This window comes from Canis lupus, chromosome 20 (assembly GCF_003254725.2).
Source record: "Canis lupus dingo isolate Sandy chromosome 20, ASM325472v2, whole genome shotgun sequence".
Lineage (NCBI taxonomy): Eukaryota > Metazoa > Chordata > Mammalia > Carnivora > Canidae > Canis > Canis lupus.
In genome coordinates this window covers 50,985,128-51,002,065 of record NC_064262.1, presented here as the reverse complement: position 1 = coordinate 51,002,065, position 16,938 = coordinate 50,985,128, and the positions used below count along the sequence as shown (strand labels likewise).

Below are 16,938 nucleotides of genomic sequence, written 5' to 3'. Positions count from 1 at the left end.
TGCATTTTCCCAATAGCATTTGCTCACTTTGTTTCTGTAGGTCACATTTTGATCATTCTTGCAAGTTTCAAACTTTTTCATCGTTATATTTATTGTGGTCATGTGTGATCAATTTGATGTTACTAGTGTAGTCATTTGGGGGTACCATGAACTGAGCCCATAGCAGTCGGCAAACTAAATAGATGCGTGTCGTTGTGTGTGTGTGTGTGTGTGTGTGTGTGTGTGTTTTGACTGCTCCACCATCCAGCTGCTTCCCAGGTCTCCCTTTCCTTGCGCCTGAGACGCGGCAATATTGAAATTAGGCCAATTAATCACCCTGATGGCCTCTAAGTGTTCAAGTGAAAGGAAGAGTCACACAAGTGTCTCGATTCCAATCAAAAGCCAGATATGATTAAGCTTAATGAAGAAGGTATATTGGAAGCTGAGACAGACCAGAAGCTAGGCCTCTGGTACGTACGGGTTAGCCAGGTTGTGAATGCAAAGGAGAAGTCTTGAAAGAAAATAAGGGTGCCGCTCCAGGGAACACAAGGATGTTAAGAAAGCAAAACAGCGTTATTGCTGATTTGGAGAAAGTTCAAGTGGTCTCGATAGATCAAATGAGCCACAACACTCCCTTAAGCCAAAGCCTAATCCAGAGCAAGGCCCTCACTCTCTTCAGTTCTGTGGAGGCTGAGGGAGGCGAGGAAGCTGCAAACCAGTTTGAAGCTACCGGAGGGTTGATTCGTGAGGTTTAAGGAAAGAAGCCATTTCTATTATATAAAAGCAAAGGTGCTGATGCAGCAGCTGCAGCAAGTTATCCAGAAGCCTGGGCTAAGATAATTAGCGAAGGTGGCTGCCCTAAACACTTTTCAATGTAGTCAAAGCAGCCTTCTATTGGAAGATGCCATCCAGGACTTTCATAGCTAGAGAGGAGAAGTCAGTACCTGGCTTCAGAGCCTCAAAGGACAGGGTTAATGCGGTTAGTGACTTCAAGTTAAAGCTAATGTTCAGTTACCATCCTGAAAATCCCAGGGCCCTTAAGAATTATGCTAAACCTCTCCTGTCTGCTTTGAAAATGGAACAACAGGGCAGCCCTGTTGGCTCAGTGGTTTAGTGCTGCCTTCAGCCCAGGGTGTGATCCTGGAGACCCCGGGATCCAGTCCCACATTGGGCTCCCTGCATGGAGCCTGCTTCTCCCTCTGCCTGTGTCTCTGCCTGTCTCTGTGTCTCTCATGAATAGATAAAATCTTAAAAAAAAAAAAAAAGTAAATGGAACAACAAAGCCTGGATGACAGCACCTCTGTGTTTTGGGTTTTTTAAAAAAAATTTTAAAAGATTTTAAATTGATTTATTCACGAGACACACAGAGAGAAAGGCCGAGACACAGGCAGAGGGAGAAGCAGGCTCCCTGCAAGGAGCCTGACGTGGGACTCAATCCCGGACCCCGGAATCACACCCTGAGCCAAGGGCAGCCACCGCTGAGCCACCCAGGTGTCCCAGCACCTCTGTTTAAAACATGGTTTACTGAGTATTTTGAACCCACTATCGAGACTGATTGCTAAGAAAAGAAAGGAAGAAAGAAAGAAAGAAAGAAAGAAAGAAAGAAAGAAAGAAAGAAAGAAAAGAAAAAGAAAGAAAGAAAAAAGAAAGAAAGAAAAGGAAGGAAGGAAGGAAGGAAGGAAGGAAGGAAGAAGAAAGAAAGAAAGAAAGAAAGAAAGAAAGAAAGAAAGAAAGAAAGAAAGAAAGGTTCCTTTCAAAATATTACTGCTCACTGATAATACACCTGGCCACTGATGAGCTCTGACAGAGATGTAGTGAGATTAATGTTGTTTTCATGCCTGCTGACACAACATTCATTCTCCAGCCCACGGATTAAGGAGTAATTTTTGACTTTCAAGTCCTATTATTTGAGAAATACATTTCATAAAGCTATAGCTGCTGTGGACAGTGACTCCTCTGATGGATCTGAGCAAAAGGGATCAAACACCTTCCGGAAAGGATTCACCATCCTAAATGCCGTTATGAACATTCTGACTCATGGGAAGAGGTCAAAATGTTGACAAGTACAGGAGTTTGGAAGAAGTGGATCCCAACCCTCATGGATGACTTTGAGGGGTCCCAGACTTCAGGGGAGGAAGCAACTGCACGTGTGGTGGGAACAGCAAGAGGAGTAGAATTACGAGGTGAGCCTGAAGATGGGTCCCCATTGCTGCAATCTCATGATCAAACTGGAACGGAAGACGAGTGGCTTCTTATGGATGAACCAAGCCTGAGGTTTCTCCAGGTGGAATCTGCTTCTGGTGAAGATGCTGTGAAGATTGTTGAATGATAAGATTTTAGAATATTACATATAGTTGATAAAGCAGTGGCAGAATTTAAGAAGATTCACTTCAATTTTGAAAGAAGTTCCACTGTGGGTAAAATGCTATAGAACAGCATCATACACTATAGAGACCCTGCAAATGCTCCTAAAAGCAAAACTCAATCCATGTGGCAAACTTTATTGTTTTCTTATTTTAAGAGATTACCACAATCACCCTGATCGGTCAGCAACCATCAACATTGGGGCAAGACCCTGCACCAGCAGAGATTATGACTCGCTGAAAGCTCAGATGATGGTCAGCATTTTTTAACAATAAAGTATTTTTAAATTAAGGTATGTACACATTTTTAGACGTAGGGCTATTGCACACTTAGTGTAGACACCAGTGTAGTATAAACATGACTTTTATATGCACTGGGAAACCACAAAATTCATCTGGCTCGCTTAGTTGTGATGTTCACTTTATTGGAATGGTCTGGAGCCAAACCTGCAATATTTCTGAGGTATACCTGTGTATGAGTGGCTGTGACATTTCATAAAGAAGGCTATTTCATAGAGAAGGGACTGTCCAAGCAGGCTATTCCTTGGGGCAGTGTTGGGGATAATGAAATAAAGGGTGGCAAACACTGGTGTAGAGCCTGACTCAGACACTCATTGGCTGTGTGACCTTGAGCAGCTTGTTTCTCTCCAAGACTCAGTTTTCCCATCTGTAAAATGGGGACAACAACATATCACTTTGCAGGTATTTTATGAGGAATAAATGAGATCAGAACTAGAGGTGCTGAATGTCCAGGAGGCATTCTGAAGGCTAGTTGCTGTCATCACCACCATCGTCATCATCTTCCTCATCATCATCATCATCTGTACCCTGTGGCGAGTACAGTGGCTTGCACATTACAAGCTCTCCAAAAAAATGTTTTGTCAGGTAATCATAGCTAACATTCAGTGAATGCTTTACTATCCCCAAATGCTTTGTGAGCCTTTTTTTTTTTCTTTTTTACATGTCCACCCATGAGATGCATAGTATCATTATGCCAATTTTACAGGTGGGAAAACTGAGGCTTAGTGAAATAACTGGCCCAAAGTCAAATGGCTAAGAAGTGCTGGAGGCCTGACTCAAACCTAGGCCAGCTAATTCTGGAGCCCAAGACAAGGGAGCCAACAGGTAGAGAAAGAAAGGTATTTACAGAGGTAGGGCCCTAAAATAGAGATTTGCTCCAATTTTCTTATCTAAAACAAGTTTCTCCCCCTTCCTAACCCCAAAGAGCCACAGGTAGGTTGGGGTAGTCTCTGAAATTATAACCAGCTGGCTAGCTTTGTTCTAGAATCTTCAACTCCTCAGTCTCATTCTTCATCTGTGAAAGGCGGTAATGTGCCCCTCACAGAGTCACACTGGCTGGGTATGCAGTGCCACCCCAGGAGCCCCAGAAAGTCCCTATCGGCCTGTACTGCTCTGCTGAGGGGAGGTCAGCTTCTTGGGGCCACCTCATGAGCTGAGGAGGGCCCCAATTCTAAGATGCCTCAGAGACTAAGGAGTGGCAGGACTGGGGGAACCTTAGGAGTGTCTAGGGGCTGTGAGCACCCTCAGCTTCTAGCGGTGTCTCTGAGTTATAAGGTATGTTTCAGAAGCTGTGAGGGGCATTCTGGAGGTATCCCCAAGAATTGTGGGTTCATCTTGGTTTTGGAAGGTAGCCTAGGAACTGCGGAGGGATCTAGTTGTGCCCTTGGTGCCTATGGGGTATCCTAGGATTTGGGGGGCAGCTACATAGTTATGGGAACAGTCCTTGAGTCCAAAGAACCCCTGAGGTTATTTCAGTGTCTTTGAACTTATGGGGGCACCTCAGGAATACTGTGGAGCCATTTAAGGATTGGGGGACATCCAAGGGATTGTGGAAACGTTCTTAGGATCTGTGAGGGATCCTAGAATTTGGGGGGCACAATTTATGGTCTGCAGGAATACTCTGTGGCTGTGGGAAATTCTTTTTTTTTTTTATAAATTTTTTTTTAATTTTTTTTTTATTTATTTATGATAGTCACAGAGAGAGAGAGAGGCAGAGACACAGGCAGAGGGAGAAGCAGGCTCCATGCACCGGGAGCCCGACGTGGGATTCGATCCCGGGTCTCCAGGATCGCGCCCTGGGCCAAAGGCAGGCGCCAAACCGCTGCGCCACCCAGGGATCCGGGCTGTGGGAAATTCTTAGGGGTGCTTTGGGGGTCTCTGCCTGACTCTGGGATGGTGGGGGTGCTCTAGGAGATTTGGGGGACATCTGAAGAAACCTGATGATCCTGGGATCTGAAGGAGTTTCATTTGTGGGTGCATCCTGAGATTCTCGGGGTGACCCTGGGGTTTGTGGGGATATATCAGTAACAATGAGGACACTAGTAGGGGACATTTGGGGGGCTAAGGGATTGTCCCAGAGTCCATGGGGCCTCTCAGAGCACCTCTAGCTTTTGAGGGAAACTCAGGGATTTGGGGTACCTTGGGGTTCTGTGGGGACACCTCAGGGATAGTTGGGACAGTCTCTGGAATCGTGGGGACATCTGAGGGACTTTGGGGACGACACTGAGGTTTGGGAGAGCCACAGCGGTTTGTAAGAGCACCCCAGGGATTTGGGGGACATCCCAGATGTTTGTAGAGACGCTTCCGACGACTGTAGGGACCTCAAGGGGACTGCGGGTGCCCCTGCGGTCATTGGGGCCATTGGGGCGTCCCGCCGCAGCCGCGTGGCGCCCCGGCCCGCTCCGCCCCGGGGGCGGCCCCAGAGCGAAGCCGGAAGGGCCGAGGCGGCCGGCGGGGTGGGGCCCGCGGGCCCCGGGGCTGGGCGGCCGGCCTGCGTGGGCTGCGCGGGGCTGGCGGGCGGCGCTGCTCCCCAGCGCCCGCCGAGGGGGGCCGCGCCCCCTGTGGCCATGGCGCGGCCGCACGGCCTGGGCCGCATCCCCGAACTGCAGCTGGCGGCCTTCCCGGCGGCGGCGGCCGCCGAGGACGAGGCGTTCCTGCCTGAACCCCCGGTCCCGCGCGCACCCCGCCGCCTGCGTTCGCCGCCCTCCTCGCCAGTCTTCTTCGCCATCCCGTCCCCAACTTTCCGCAGGCGTCTTCGGCTTCTCCGCAGCTTCCAGGATTTCGGCCGCCAGGCGTGGGCCGGGTAAGTGCGCGCCCGTGGCGGTGGGTTCGAGTCCCCCCTGACCAGCTGGCACGGGCCGGGGCTGGGGTTCCTCGCTGGCTCTCCCCAGCCTGACTTCCCCTCCTCCGTCACAGGACGGCGATAAAAATCATCCCTGCCCTCCAGGGTTGCCGTGGAGACATCTGATAGGGCATGCAGTAGGCACTCAATAAACGTTAGGTTCCTCCCACTTCCTGTGCAGACCTGAGGCTGCAGTCAGGCTCTGGAGGGGTGAGGCCAACCTGCCATCCAGGGTGATCTGGGGTCGTGTGTTCAGGTCTGCCGGCCTCAGGCTAACGGCCTGTGAAATGGGGCCAGCGCTGCCACCCCGGGGTTGCCTTGCCAGGAGGCTCGGTGACGTTACTGGGCGCACCGGGCACGGAGGGCAAATGGACTTTCTCTTCCTGGCCAGACCCGGGGTGGGGTGCGGGGGGCTGGAAGCTTGGAGACCACACCCCGTCTCGCTTGGAGACGGAGATCGGAGATCGACAGCCGGGAGGTGGGAGCCGGCCGGGTCTGGGGGCTTCTCCAGGACCAGGGGACGATCCTCTGCTTACCCCCTTAACCCCAACTCTCCGCACGCACTTGTTTGGAACCTGAGTCCAAAGACGTGCCGGGGGAGGGCACTGCGGGGACAGGCTCAGCGTCTGGACCCGGGAAGAGCCTGGGAAGGGGAGAGAAGATGGGGAGGGGTCGGGAGCCCCGCGTGGCCTCGGGGACGGGGTGTGTGTGTGGGGGAATCAGTCCCTCCCAAGTTGCTCCCTGTGTCTCTGTCTCCACTTCTGTCTTTCTTGTCTCTGCCCCTCCCCCTTCCCCGCATCCGTCGTCCCTCCCCCGGGTTTTTGTCACCGGACCCCGAACTAGGCCCCCGCGGGCCAGGCTCTTCCCCCAGGGGCGCGCGGCTCAGAGGGCTCCAGCGGCTCCAGCGGGCCCAGGTTGGCGTCAGAGTGGGGAGGGGGGAGGGCGGGCCCAGAGGCAAGGCGCGGCGGGAGCGGGGGAGAGGGGGGCCGGGGCCAGAGCCCGGGAATCGGGAGCCCGGGGCACACCCCTCCCCGCGCCCCAGGCCCGGAGGGAGGGGGGCAAGCGGGAAGTGTGCTCAGAGTTCCGCAGGAGGCAGGCGCTGGGGACACGGAGACGCCCGAACGCCCGGGGCCGTCCCTGGGGGGGTCACCGGGAGGGCGGGTGTGGAGGCGGCGCTGCCAGTGGCCACAGACACCTCGGGCCTGCGAGCAGCGCGCGCCACACAGCGTGCCGCTGTCCCCATGCTCGCCCCGACGGTCCTTGGCACCCATGCGCTCGGGTACAGCGCCCCGGGCTCGGCCCCGGCCCCCTGACCTGACACTGCCCCCGGCGGGCCCCGAGTCCCTGGTCCACTTCTCCTTCAGCGACGAGGACACCTGTTGGCACCCTCCAGGCAGATCTGTCAGGTGGGTGGCCTGTGGCCAATTCCCTCCTTTGCCATGGAGGGCTCTGGCTGGGGGGAGAGGGTGCCCAGTCTGCCTTGGGGAGTCCCCCGAGTGGCTTCCAGGGTCCGCCTGGAGCCCCACCCCCTTCCCTGGCCCTAACATTCTTGGTGCTGCTGGGGGCTTCCTGCAGGTGATAGCCCTCAAAAGGAGTGCTAGGTCCTGCCCCCTTCTTATTTAAGATGGGATCCCTTCATCCACTTTGTGCCCCTAAACCTGGGTTTCTGGCACTCATCCTGGCAGCAAATATGGGTGTCCAGCGTCACCTGGGCTCCACTCCCAGGCCACCGGCCTGGAGCCAGGTCCCTCTGGCCCTGCTTGTGACTCCAGTCCTACCCACCCCCTCCTGGCTAGTGCTGCCAGGCTGAAAACCAAGCTGGGGTGGAGGAGGGAGGGTAGGTTGGAACTGCTGGAACTCCTGGAGGTTATTTAGAATCAGCTGGACAGTGCTGGAGAAGAAGAGTTCTCAGAATTCTCAGGGTACTCCAGCCTTGTTCCTGCTTCCCTCCACCAGCCCCTTCAGACACCTGGACACACACATAACACAGACACGGACACACACACACGCTACATCCACAGCTACACATGACCGAAACACGGACACACCCACACACAGGGTATTTGGGGTCACCTGGTGTTTACTATGTAAGGCATGGTTCTCTTCGCCGGTAGGGACACAAAGAGAATCTCACAGTTGACTCATGGGTGCAGTGACACACAAGCCACAGAAATGCTGGTTTCACACAGCATCATACACGACACTGCCTGCAGGAACACACTTTCACCTCGGCACACACCCAGGCCTGGTTCCCACCCACACATAGCCACACACAGGAACACACCTCATGCCCACTCAGGAGTCAGGGACGGTCACAGCATATATGCATGGCACACAGGAACACTCTTACAAGGTCGCACAGATTTCACAGACATAGATAGAGACACACAGATCCACGCAGGCACTCATGAACACCCAGACCCCACTGACATACTCGGATGTACAAATCCACACGGAGAGCTATATACACACAGGTACCCCTGAGCACACATATACTCTGACTCACACATACACAGACCCTCTGTGCACACCCAGCCCTACAAACAGCCATGTCACCTGGCACCACGCGCCTGCCTGGCAGACACACACCAGCGCCCGCCCTCAACCTCTGCATGACCTTCACAAAGCAAATGCCAGGCCTTTCCATAAAGGCTGCCTGGCACCTCCTACGAAGGAGTCAGGTGGAGTGGGGCAGGGAGCCCAGGGAGATGCCGGGCCTGCCTGGGGAGAGATAGACACCCGTGATTTAGTGTCCAGGTTTGTAGTCTGGCTGCCCAGGTTTTAAATGCTCCTTCTGATAGTTGATAGTCAAGTTGTTCGTCCTGTCTGTACCTCAGTTTATTTCTCTCGAAAATGGGGCATTAGTACATGTCCAGACACAGCACAGTGTCTAGCATGTGGCATTTAATAGCAGTTGACTACTTTCATTGTTGTTATGATTTTTACCAACCAGGACGTCTCCTTTCCTTTCTGCTCCCCTCCCAACTTGTTTGTTGCCCATTGGCCCCTGCAGCAGAACTCTCTGAAGCCTTGATCTGCTCCTGGGCTGCACAGCCCTCCAGAGGCCCAATTTGATGCTTAAAGAGCCCAAGTGGGCAGGCCTAGGGGCCCTGGGGGGATGGGGGGGGCGGGTGGAGGCAGGTAGCAACTTCACTTGATGATGCCACCAAGTGGTCAGCCTCTCTGAAGGGGACCCTTGAGCAGATTATTTCCCTTATGAGGAAGTGTCTGGCTATGTGGCTGTGATGTCAAGGCCTTTTGGCTGCCCTTGACTCCACTTTATGGCCTTGGGTCCCGTTGGGACATTAATGGAGCAGCCTCCAGCCTGACTTTGTTTCACCCTGAGCAGTGGCAGGCCAGGGAAGGGTGACTCCACATAGTTCCAGGGTACAATTCTGGAGGGTAGCTTAGACTCCCCACAACATACACACACACATACACACATTCTCAGTCTGTACAGCAGGCCTAATCCCCTTTCCTCTGCCATTCCAAAGCCCAGAGGACAGCAGCTCCTGGAAGCGCAAGCAAACAGCAGGGCCCCCGGGAGCCTCTTCGCATCCTGGCCTCTGGGCTCCTGCTTACGTGAGCTGAGTCCCCTGGGGCTGCAGTATCTGCCAGCCATGCTAGTTGGCGGCCCTCTGGGACTTGGGTCTCATCTTCCCTAAACTGGCTTCTGTGTCTGGGGCGAGGGTGGGGTCCTGAGTATGTAGGTATGCTCCTCTGTCCTCCCCAGTGGCACTCAGCAGAGCCACAAAATCCAAGCTGTGCCTTGGGAAACAGGACATAGTTCTCAGGTGATGAGGCCTCCAACCCCTGGCCATCGCTCTATGCCTTACTCTCCTTGTTGAACTGGGATGTTAGCACAACTCACAGAGTTGGTGGGAGACATAACTGTGTTTGTGTGCCCTTTGACAATGCCAGACACGGCAAATATTCAGTAAGTATCTTGTTATTATTGCTCCATACTGAAAAGGATCTAACCTGGCACCCGGTACACAGCAGGTGCTCAGTAAATGGACATTATCATCAAAGGCCCAGCTCATGATCTAAAAATATTCCATCTTAAGAGTTATTGTTGTTGTTGTTAACTAGGCTGTATACCCAGCATGGAGCCCAACATGGGGCTTGAACTCACAACCCTGAGATCAAGACCTGAGCTGATATCAAGCGTAGAGGCTTAATTGACTGAGCCACCCAGGTGTCCCTTAAGAGTTTTTAAACTTACTTTTAAAAATTAACATACAGTAAAAATTTACCTGTTTTAGTATATACTATATGAGGGTTTTTTAGTGTAGTAAAATATGCATAACATACAGTTACCCATTTTAATCACTTTTGGAGTGTACAATTCAGCATCATTAAGTATACTCACATTGTTGTGCAACTATTACCACCATCCATCTCTGATCTTCCCACACTGCAACTCCGTCCTCCTTTTTTTTTTTTTTTTAAAGATTTTATTTATTTATTCATGAGAGACAGAGAGAGAGAGAGAGGCAGAGACACAGGCAGAGGGAGAAGCAGGCTCCATGCAGGGAACCTGATGTGGGACTCGATCCTGGGTCTCCAGGATCACACCCTGGGCTGCAGGCGGTGCTAAACCGCTGCACCACCGTGGCTGCCCAACTCCGTCCTCCTTAAGGGCTAATTCCCTGCATCCCCTTTCCCAACCCTTGACACCCACCATTCTACTTTGTCTCTATGAAAATGACTGTTGTAGGGACCTCATGTAAGTGAAATTTTACAGTACTTGTCCTCTTGTGTCTAGCTTAGTTCATTTAGTGTGTTTTCAGAGTTCATCCATGTTGTGGCATGTGTCAGGATTTCAATTTCTTTTTAAGACTGAATAATATTGGGATCCCTGGGTGGCGCAGCGGTTTGGCGCCTGCCTTTGGCCCAGGGTGCGATCCTGGAGACCCGGGATCGAATCCCACGTCGGGCTCCCAGTGCATGGAGCCTGCTTCTCCCTCTGCCTGTGTCTCTGCCTCTGTGTGTGTGTGTGTGTGTGTGTGTGTGACTGTCATAAAAAAATTTAAAAAAAAAGACTGAATAATATTCCATCGGCAATATATGCTACATTTTCTTTTTCTGTTCACCGGTTAATGGACACTTGAGCTTTTTCCAGCTTTTGGCTATTGTGAATAATGCTGCTATGAACATTTTGAGTCTTGCTTGCAACTCTTTAGTATTTAGAACTTCATTTTTTAAAATGTTTTATTTATTTTTATTTTGAGAGAGAGAGAGAGAGAGAGCAGAGTTAGGGGCAGAGGGAGAGGGAGAAGCAGACTCCCCGCCAAGCAGGGAGCCTGGCTGAGGGGCTCCATCCCAGGACCCTGAGAATCATGACTTGAGCTGCAGGCAGACGCTTAACCAAGTAAGCCATCCAGGTGCCCCAGTACCAAGTAAGCCACCCAGGTGCTCCAGTATCTAGTATTTCAATTCTTTGTATCTACCTAGAAGGAAAATTGCTGTCGTAATTCTATACTTAAGTTTCTGAGGAGCTGCCAAACTATTTTCCACAGTGACCACACATTTTACATCCCACCAGCACTGCACACGTATTCTAGTTTCTCCACATCCTCACTTGTTATTTAACCTTTTTTTTTTTTTTAAAGGATTTTATTGGGATCCCTGGGTGGTGCAGCGGTTTGGCCCAGGGCATGATCCTGGAGTCCTGGGATCGAGTCCCACATCAGGCTCCCTGCATGGAGCCTGCTTCTCCCTCTGCCTGTGTCTCTGCCTCTCTGTCTCTGTGTCTCTCATGAATAAGTAAATAAAATCTTTAAAAATATAAAAATAAAAAGGATTTTATTTATTTGAGAGAGAGCGAGAGAGAGAGCACGAGCAAGAGAGAGCAGGAGTGGGGAGGAGAGAGATAAGCAGTCTCTCCGCTGAGCAGAGAGCCCAACACGGGCTCGATCGCAGGACCCCTGAGATCATGACCTAAGCTGAATGCAAACACTTAACCAACTGAGCCACCCAGGCGTCCTTTTACCTTTTTTTTTTTTTTTTTTAAAGATTTTATTTATTTATTCATGATAGTCACAGAGAGAGAGAGAGAGGCAGAGACACAGGCAGAGGGAGAAGCAGGCTCCATGCACCGGGAGCCCGACGTGGGATTCGATCCCGGGTCTCCAGGATCGCGCCCTGGGCCAAAGGCAGGCGCCAAACCGCTGCGCCACCCAGGGATCCCCTCCTTTTACCTTTTTTAAATAAATATTTTATTTTCATTTTTATTAATTTTTTAAAGTTTTTAAAAATTAAAAAAATTAATTTTTAAAAAGATTTTATTTATTTATTCATGAGAGAACAGAGACAGAGGCAGAGACACAGGCAGAGGGGGAAGCCTAATGTGGGACTTGATCCAGGACCCCGGGATCACAACCTGAGCCAAAGGCAGATGCTCAACCATTGAGCCACCTAGGTGCCCCAATATTTTTATTTTTAAGTAATCTTTATGCCCAACATGGGGCTCAAACTCATGACCCCTGAGATCAAGATTCACACAGTCTACTAACTGGGCCAGCCAGGTGCCCCTTAAGATTTTATTTTTAAGTAATCTCTACATACAACGTAGGGCTCAAATTTATAACCCCAAGATGAAGAGTCACATGTTCTGGGGCCCCTGGGTGGCTCAGTAGGAGCATCTGCCTTTGGCTCAGGGCATGATCCCAGGGTCCTGAGATCGAGTTCTGTATTGAGCTCCCCACGGGGAGCTTGCTTCTCCCTCTGCCTGTGTCTCTGCCTTTTTCTGTGTCTCTCATGAATAAATAAAGAAAATCTAAAAAAAAAAAAAAAAAAAAAAAAGAATTGCTGTGTTCTACTGACTCAGCCAGCCAAGAGCCCCTCTTTAAAAAAGAAAAAAGGGACACCTGGGTGGCTGGCTCAGCGGTTGAGCATCTGCCTTTGGCTCAGGTGTGATCCCGGGATCTGGGATCTGGGATCAAGTCCCACATCAGGCTCCCTGCAAGGAGCCTGGTTCTCCTTCTGCCTGTGTCTCTGGCTCTCTCTGTGTTTCTCATGAATAAATAAATAAAATAAAATCTTTAAAAATAAATAAATAAATAAATAAATAAATAGATAGATAGATAGATAGATAGATAAAAGAAAATAGCCATTCTAGTGAGTGTGCGGTGATATCTCATTGCACCTTTGATACGCATTTCCCTAATGACTAATGGTGTTGAACATCATCTCATGTGCTGATTGTCCATCCGTATGCACACATACTTTATTTATTGTGCTTTGCTTTATTGTGCCTCACAAATATTGTGGTTTTTACAAATTGAAGGTTTGTAGCAAACCTGCATCAAGCAAGTCTATCCATCAGTATCATTTTCCCAGTAGCATTTGCTCATTTCGTGTCTCTGTGTCACATTTTGCTAATGCTTGCAATATTTCACTTTTTCATTATTATATTTGTTATGGCAAACTGACCAGTGACTCACTGAAAGCTCTGATGATAGCATTTTTTAGCAGTATTTTTCAATTAAGATGAACTTTTTAGACATAATGCTACTGCACACTTAACAGATCACAGTGTAGTGTAAACATAACCTTTATATGTATGGGAAAAAGAAAACATCTGGGGATCCCTGGGTGGCGCAGCGGTTTGGCGCCTGCCTTTGGCCCAGGGCGCGATCCTGGAGACCCGGGATCGAATCCCACGTCGGGCTCCCGGTGCATGGAGCCTGCTTCTTCCTCTGCCTGTGTCTCTGCCTCTCTCTCTCTCTCTGTGACTGTCATGAATAAATAAATAAAAAATCTTAAAAAAAAAAAAAAAAGAAAACATCTATCTGACACTCTTTATTACAGTGGTCTAGAACCAAGCCTGCAATATCTCTGAAGTATGCCCATAACCTCTCTGGAGAAATGTTTATTTAAGTCCTTTGCCCACTTTTTAATTGGGTTGTTTGTATTTTGTTGTTGGTTGAGTTTTAGCTCTTTATATATTCTAGGTATTACTCTCTTATCAGATATGTGATTTGCAAAAATTTTCTCCCATTCTGCGGATTGCCTTTTACTCTTTGGATAGTGCCCTCTGATGCAAAAAACTTTTAATTTTGATGAGGTGCTGCTTATTTTGTCTTTTGTTGCCTGTGCTTTTGGTGTCATATCCAAGGAATCCTTGCCAAGTCCAATTTCATGAAGCTCCTAAGAGTTTTATAGTTTTTAGTTCTTACATTTAGGTCTTTGATCCATTTTGGGTTACTTTTGTGTATGGTGTGAGGTAAGAATCCACCTTTATCCTTTATCCTTTTTTTTTTTTTTTTTTTTTGTTTTTTTTTTTTTTTAAATTATTTATTTATTTATGATAGTCATACAGAGAGAGAGAGGCAGAGACACAGGCAGAGGGAGAAGCAGGCTCCATGCACCGGGAGCCCGACGTGGGATTCGATTCCGGGTCTCCGGGATCGCGCCCTGGGCCAAAGGCAGGCGCCCAACCGCTGCGCCACCCAGGGATCCCTCCTTTATCCTTTTGCATATGGATAACCGGTTTTGCCAGCACCATTTGTTCAAGAGACTGTCTGTTGCCTATTGAATGGTCTTAGTGCCCTTGTTGAAAATCATTTGACAATATACGTGAGGGTTTATTTTGGGGCTCTTTACTCTATCTCATTGGTCTGTGACTCTGTCTTTATGCCACCACCACACTGTTTTGATTACTGTAGCTTTGTAGTAAGTTTTGAAATTAGGAAGTGTGAATCTTCCAACTTTGTTCTTCCCTTTCAAGATTCTTTTTTTTTTGTTTTTAAGATTTTATTTATTTATTCATGAGAGACACAGAGAGAGAGAGAGGCAGAGACTTAGGCAGAAGGAGGAGCAGGCTCCATGCAGGGAGCCTGATATGGGACTTGATCCTGGGACTGTGGAATCATATCCCGAGTCAAGGGCAGACACTCAACCACTGAGCCACCCAGGCGTCCTGTCTTCTCATTCTTGAATACAGGATGTCTTTTAATTTATTTGTTCCTTCTTTAATTTCATCCGGCAACATTTTTGTTTTCCATGCACTTATTTAAAAAAGATTTTATTGGGATCCCTGGGTGGCGCAGCGGTTTGGCGCCTGCCTTTGGCCCAGGGCGCGATCCTGGAGACCCGGGATCGAATCCCACGTCGGGCTCCCGGTGCATGGAGCCTGCTTCTTCCTCTGCCTGTGTCTCTGCCTCTCTCTCTCTCTCTGTGACTATCATAAATAAATAAAAATTAAAAAAAAGATTTTATTTATTCATGAGACAGAGAGAGGGAGAGGGAGAGAGAGGCTCTCTCTCCTGCGGGGAGCCAGGTGTAGGACTTGATCCCAGGTCCCCGAGATCACGCCCTGAGCTAAATGCAGATGCTCAACCCCTGAGCCACCCAGGCATTCCTGTTTTTCATGAACTTTTGTTCCCTTGGTTGAGTTTATTCCTAAGCATCTTATTCGTTTTGATGCTATTGTACCTGAAATTGTTTTCCTAATATTCTTTTGGGATTGTTCATTGTTAGTGTACAGAAGGAAAAACAACCAATTTTTGTGACTTTGTATCTTGCAACCATGCTAGATTCATTTATTAGTCAGTTCTGTGTTTTGACACAGGTAATCCCCACTGCTGGCTTTCTCTTCCCAAAATTCATCCGAGACTCACTCAAGTTGTTTTGTGCATCAGTAGTTAAAAAGGAAACTGCTGTTTCTTTCCGTTCTTGCTGACTCTTCATTTCTGATACCAAATGCATGTGGTTTCCCAGCCTTCCGCGCGCCCCCCCTTCCCTGCAACAACTCTTTGTGACACCAGCTGGGTGAACTACATCCTGATTCAGTTCTGACACTAACTGCCTGGATTTAGTATAGATCCCCCAGGTTAAGGGCTCAGTCCCGTAAGACTGCCCCGACTTTAGATTAAGTCTCAAGTCTAGAGTGTTACCTGTGCTTCTGACCAACCAGCTATACCTCAAGGTTCTAAGGACTCCTGCCTCAGGTTCAGCTGATTTCCTAGAGCTGGTCACAGAACTTAGGAGTACAGTGCACTTACTAGGTGACTGGTTCATTGGGTGCCTGGGTGGCTCAGTTGGTTGGGCATCTGCCTTTGGCTCAGGTCGTGGTCCTGGGGTCCTGGGATTGAGCCCCACATGGCTCAGGCCCACTCAGAGCCTGCTTCACTGTCACTGCCTGCAGCTCCACCCTGCTTGTGTTCTCTGTGTCAAATAAATAAATAAATAATCTTTAAAAAAAGATTATTGGTTTATTATAAAGATACAACTCAGAAACAGCCATATGGAAGAAATGCATAGAGCAAGGTCTAAGGGGAGGCGCATGGGGCTTCATGCCGCTCCCCAGGTGCACCACCCTCCCACCACCCACAGCACCTGATGTGTTAGCAACCAGGAACTTTCAGAGATGTTGACAGAGGCTCCATTTAGTAGGCACATCTGATTAAATCATTGGCCATTCCATTGGTGATTAACTCAACCTACAGCTCTGTTCCCTTCTGGTCGGGGGGCGGGGGGGGGCATTGCAAGTTCCAATGCCCTAATCCTATGGTTGGCTCCCCAGGCAAGCAGTCCCCCCCCATCTTGAGGCTCTCCAGGTGTCCCCCGCAGATAGTCATCTCTTAGCATACAAAGACACTTTTTACTGCAGAGGTTCCTAGGGTTTTAGGGAACTGTGTGACAGGAAACCAGGGCAGAGACCAAATATATATTTCTTATTATTTCACAGTAGTTCAAAAAAAATTTTTTTTAAGTAGGCTCCATGCCCAGCACTGGGCTCAACGTGGGGGGCCTGATCTCACAACCTCAAGATCAAGACCTGAACTGAGATCAAGAGTTGGATGCTTAACCAACTGAGCCACCCAGGTGCCCCTCCCCCCATTTTAAAAATTGCTGGATAGTATTCCATGGTATGGATCTGCCACAAATTATCCATTCACCAGTTGATGCTCATTTGTTTTGGTTGTTTCCAGTATTTGGTGATTATGAGCAGAACTTAAATATTATAAATATTTGTCTGCAGGTTTGTTTTTTTTTTTAAGATTTTATTTATTTGAGAGAGAGAGTGAGAGAGCATGAATGGTGGGAAGGGGCAGAGGGAGAGAAGCAGACTCCCTGCCAAGAGGAGAGCTCAATGCAGGGCTCGACCCCAGGACCCTGAGATCGTGAGCTGAACCAAAGGCAAATGCTTAACTGACTGACCCACCCAGGCACCCCATATCTGCAGGTTTTTGAATGAGCATATACAGTTGACCCTTTGACAACATAACTTTGAACTGTGTGGGTCCACTTAGATGCAGACTTTTCTCGATATATATAGAACATGACTGGAAATGAATTTTCTTTATGATTTTCTTTTTTGAAAAATATTTTATGTATTTGAGAGAGAGACCGAGAGAGCCCAAGTGGTGGGGAGCGGCAGAGGGAGAGGAATAAGCCGACTCTATATAAAATAGGGAGCCTGATGCGGGGCTTGATCCCAGAAAC

The 16,938-nt window shown here is 49.1% G+C and overlaps 1 protein-coding gene across 4 annotated transcripts in view; it reads left to right on the top strand.

Moving 5' to 3' along the window:
* PDE4A (phosphodiesterase 4A) overlaps window positions 1-16,938 on the top strand; it is a 47,248-nt gene that overhangs the window by 9,919 nt on the left and 20,391 nt on the right. Inside the window, exon 1 of one of the 4 annotated variants that reach the window (XM_025457500.3) lies at window positions 5,131-5,445. The exons of 2 other annotated variants lie outside the window; for them this stretch is intronic. In XM_025457500.3, coding sequence (XP_025313285.1) covers window positions 5,210-5,445 — 236 coding nt within the window. In that variant the 5' untranslated portion in view covers window positions 5,131-5,209. Of the gene's footprint in view, window positions 1-5,130; window positions 5,446-6,617; window positions 6,891-16,938 lie in introns of those variants that run through there. One more of the 4 variants, XM_025457502.3, reaches the window with a different exon arrangement.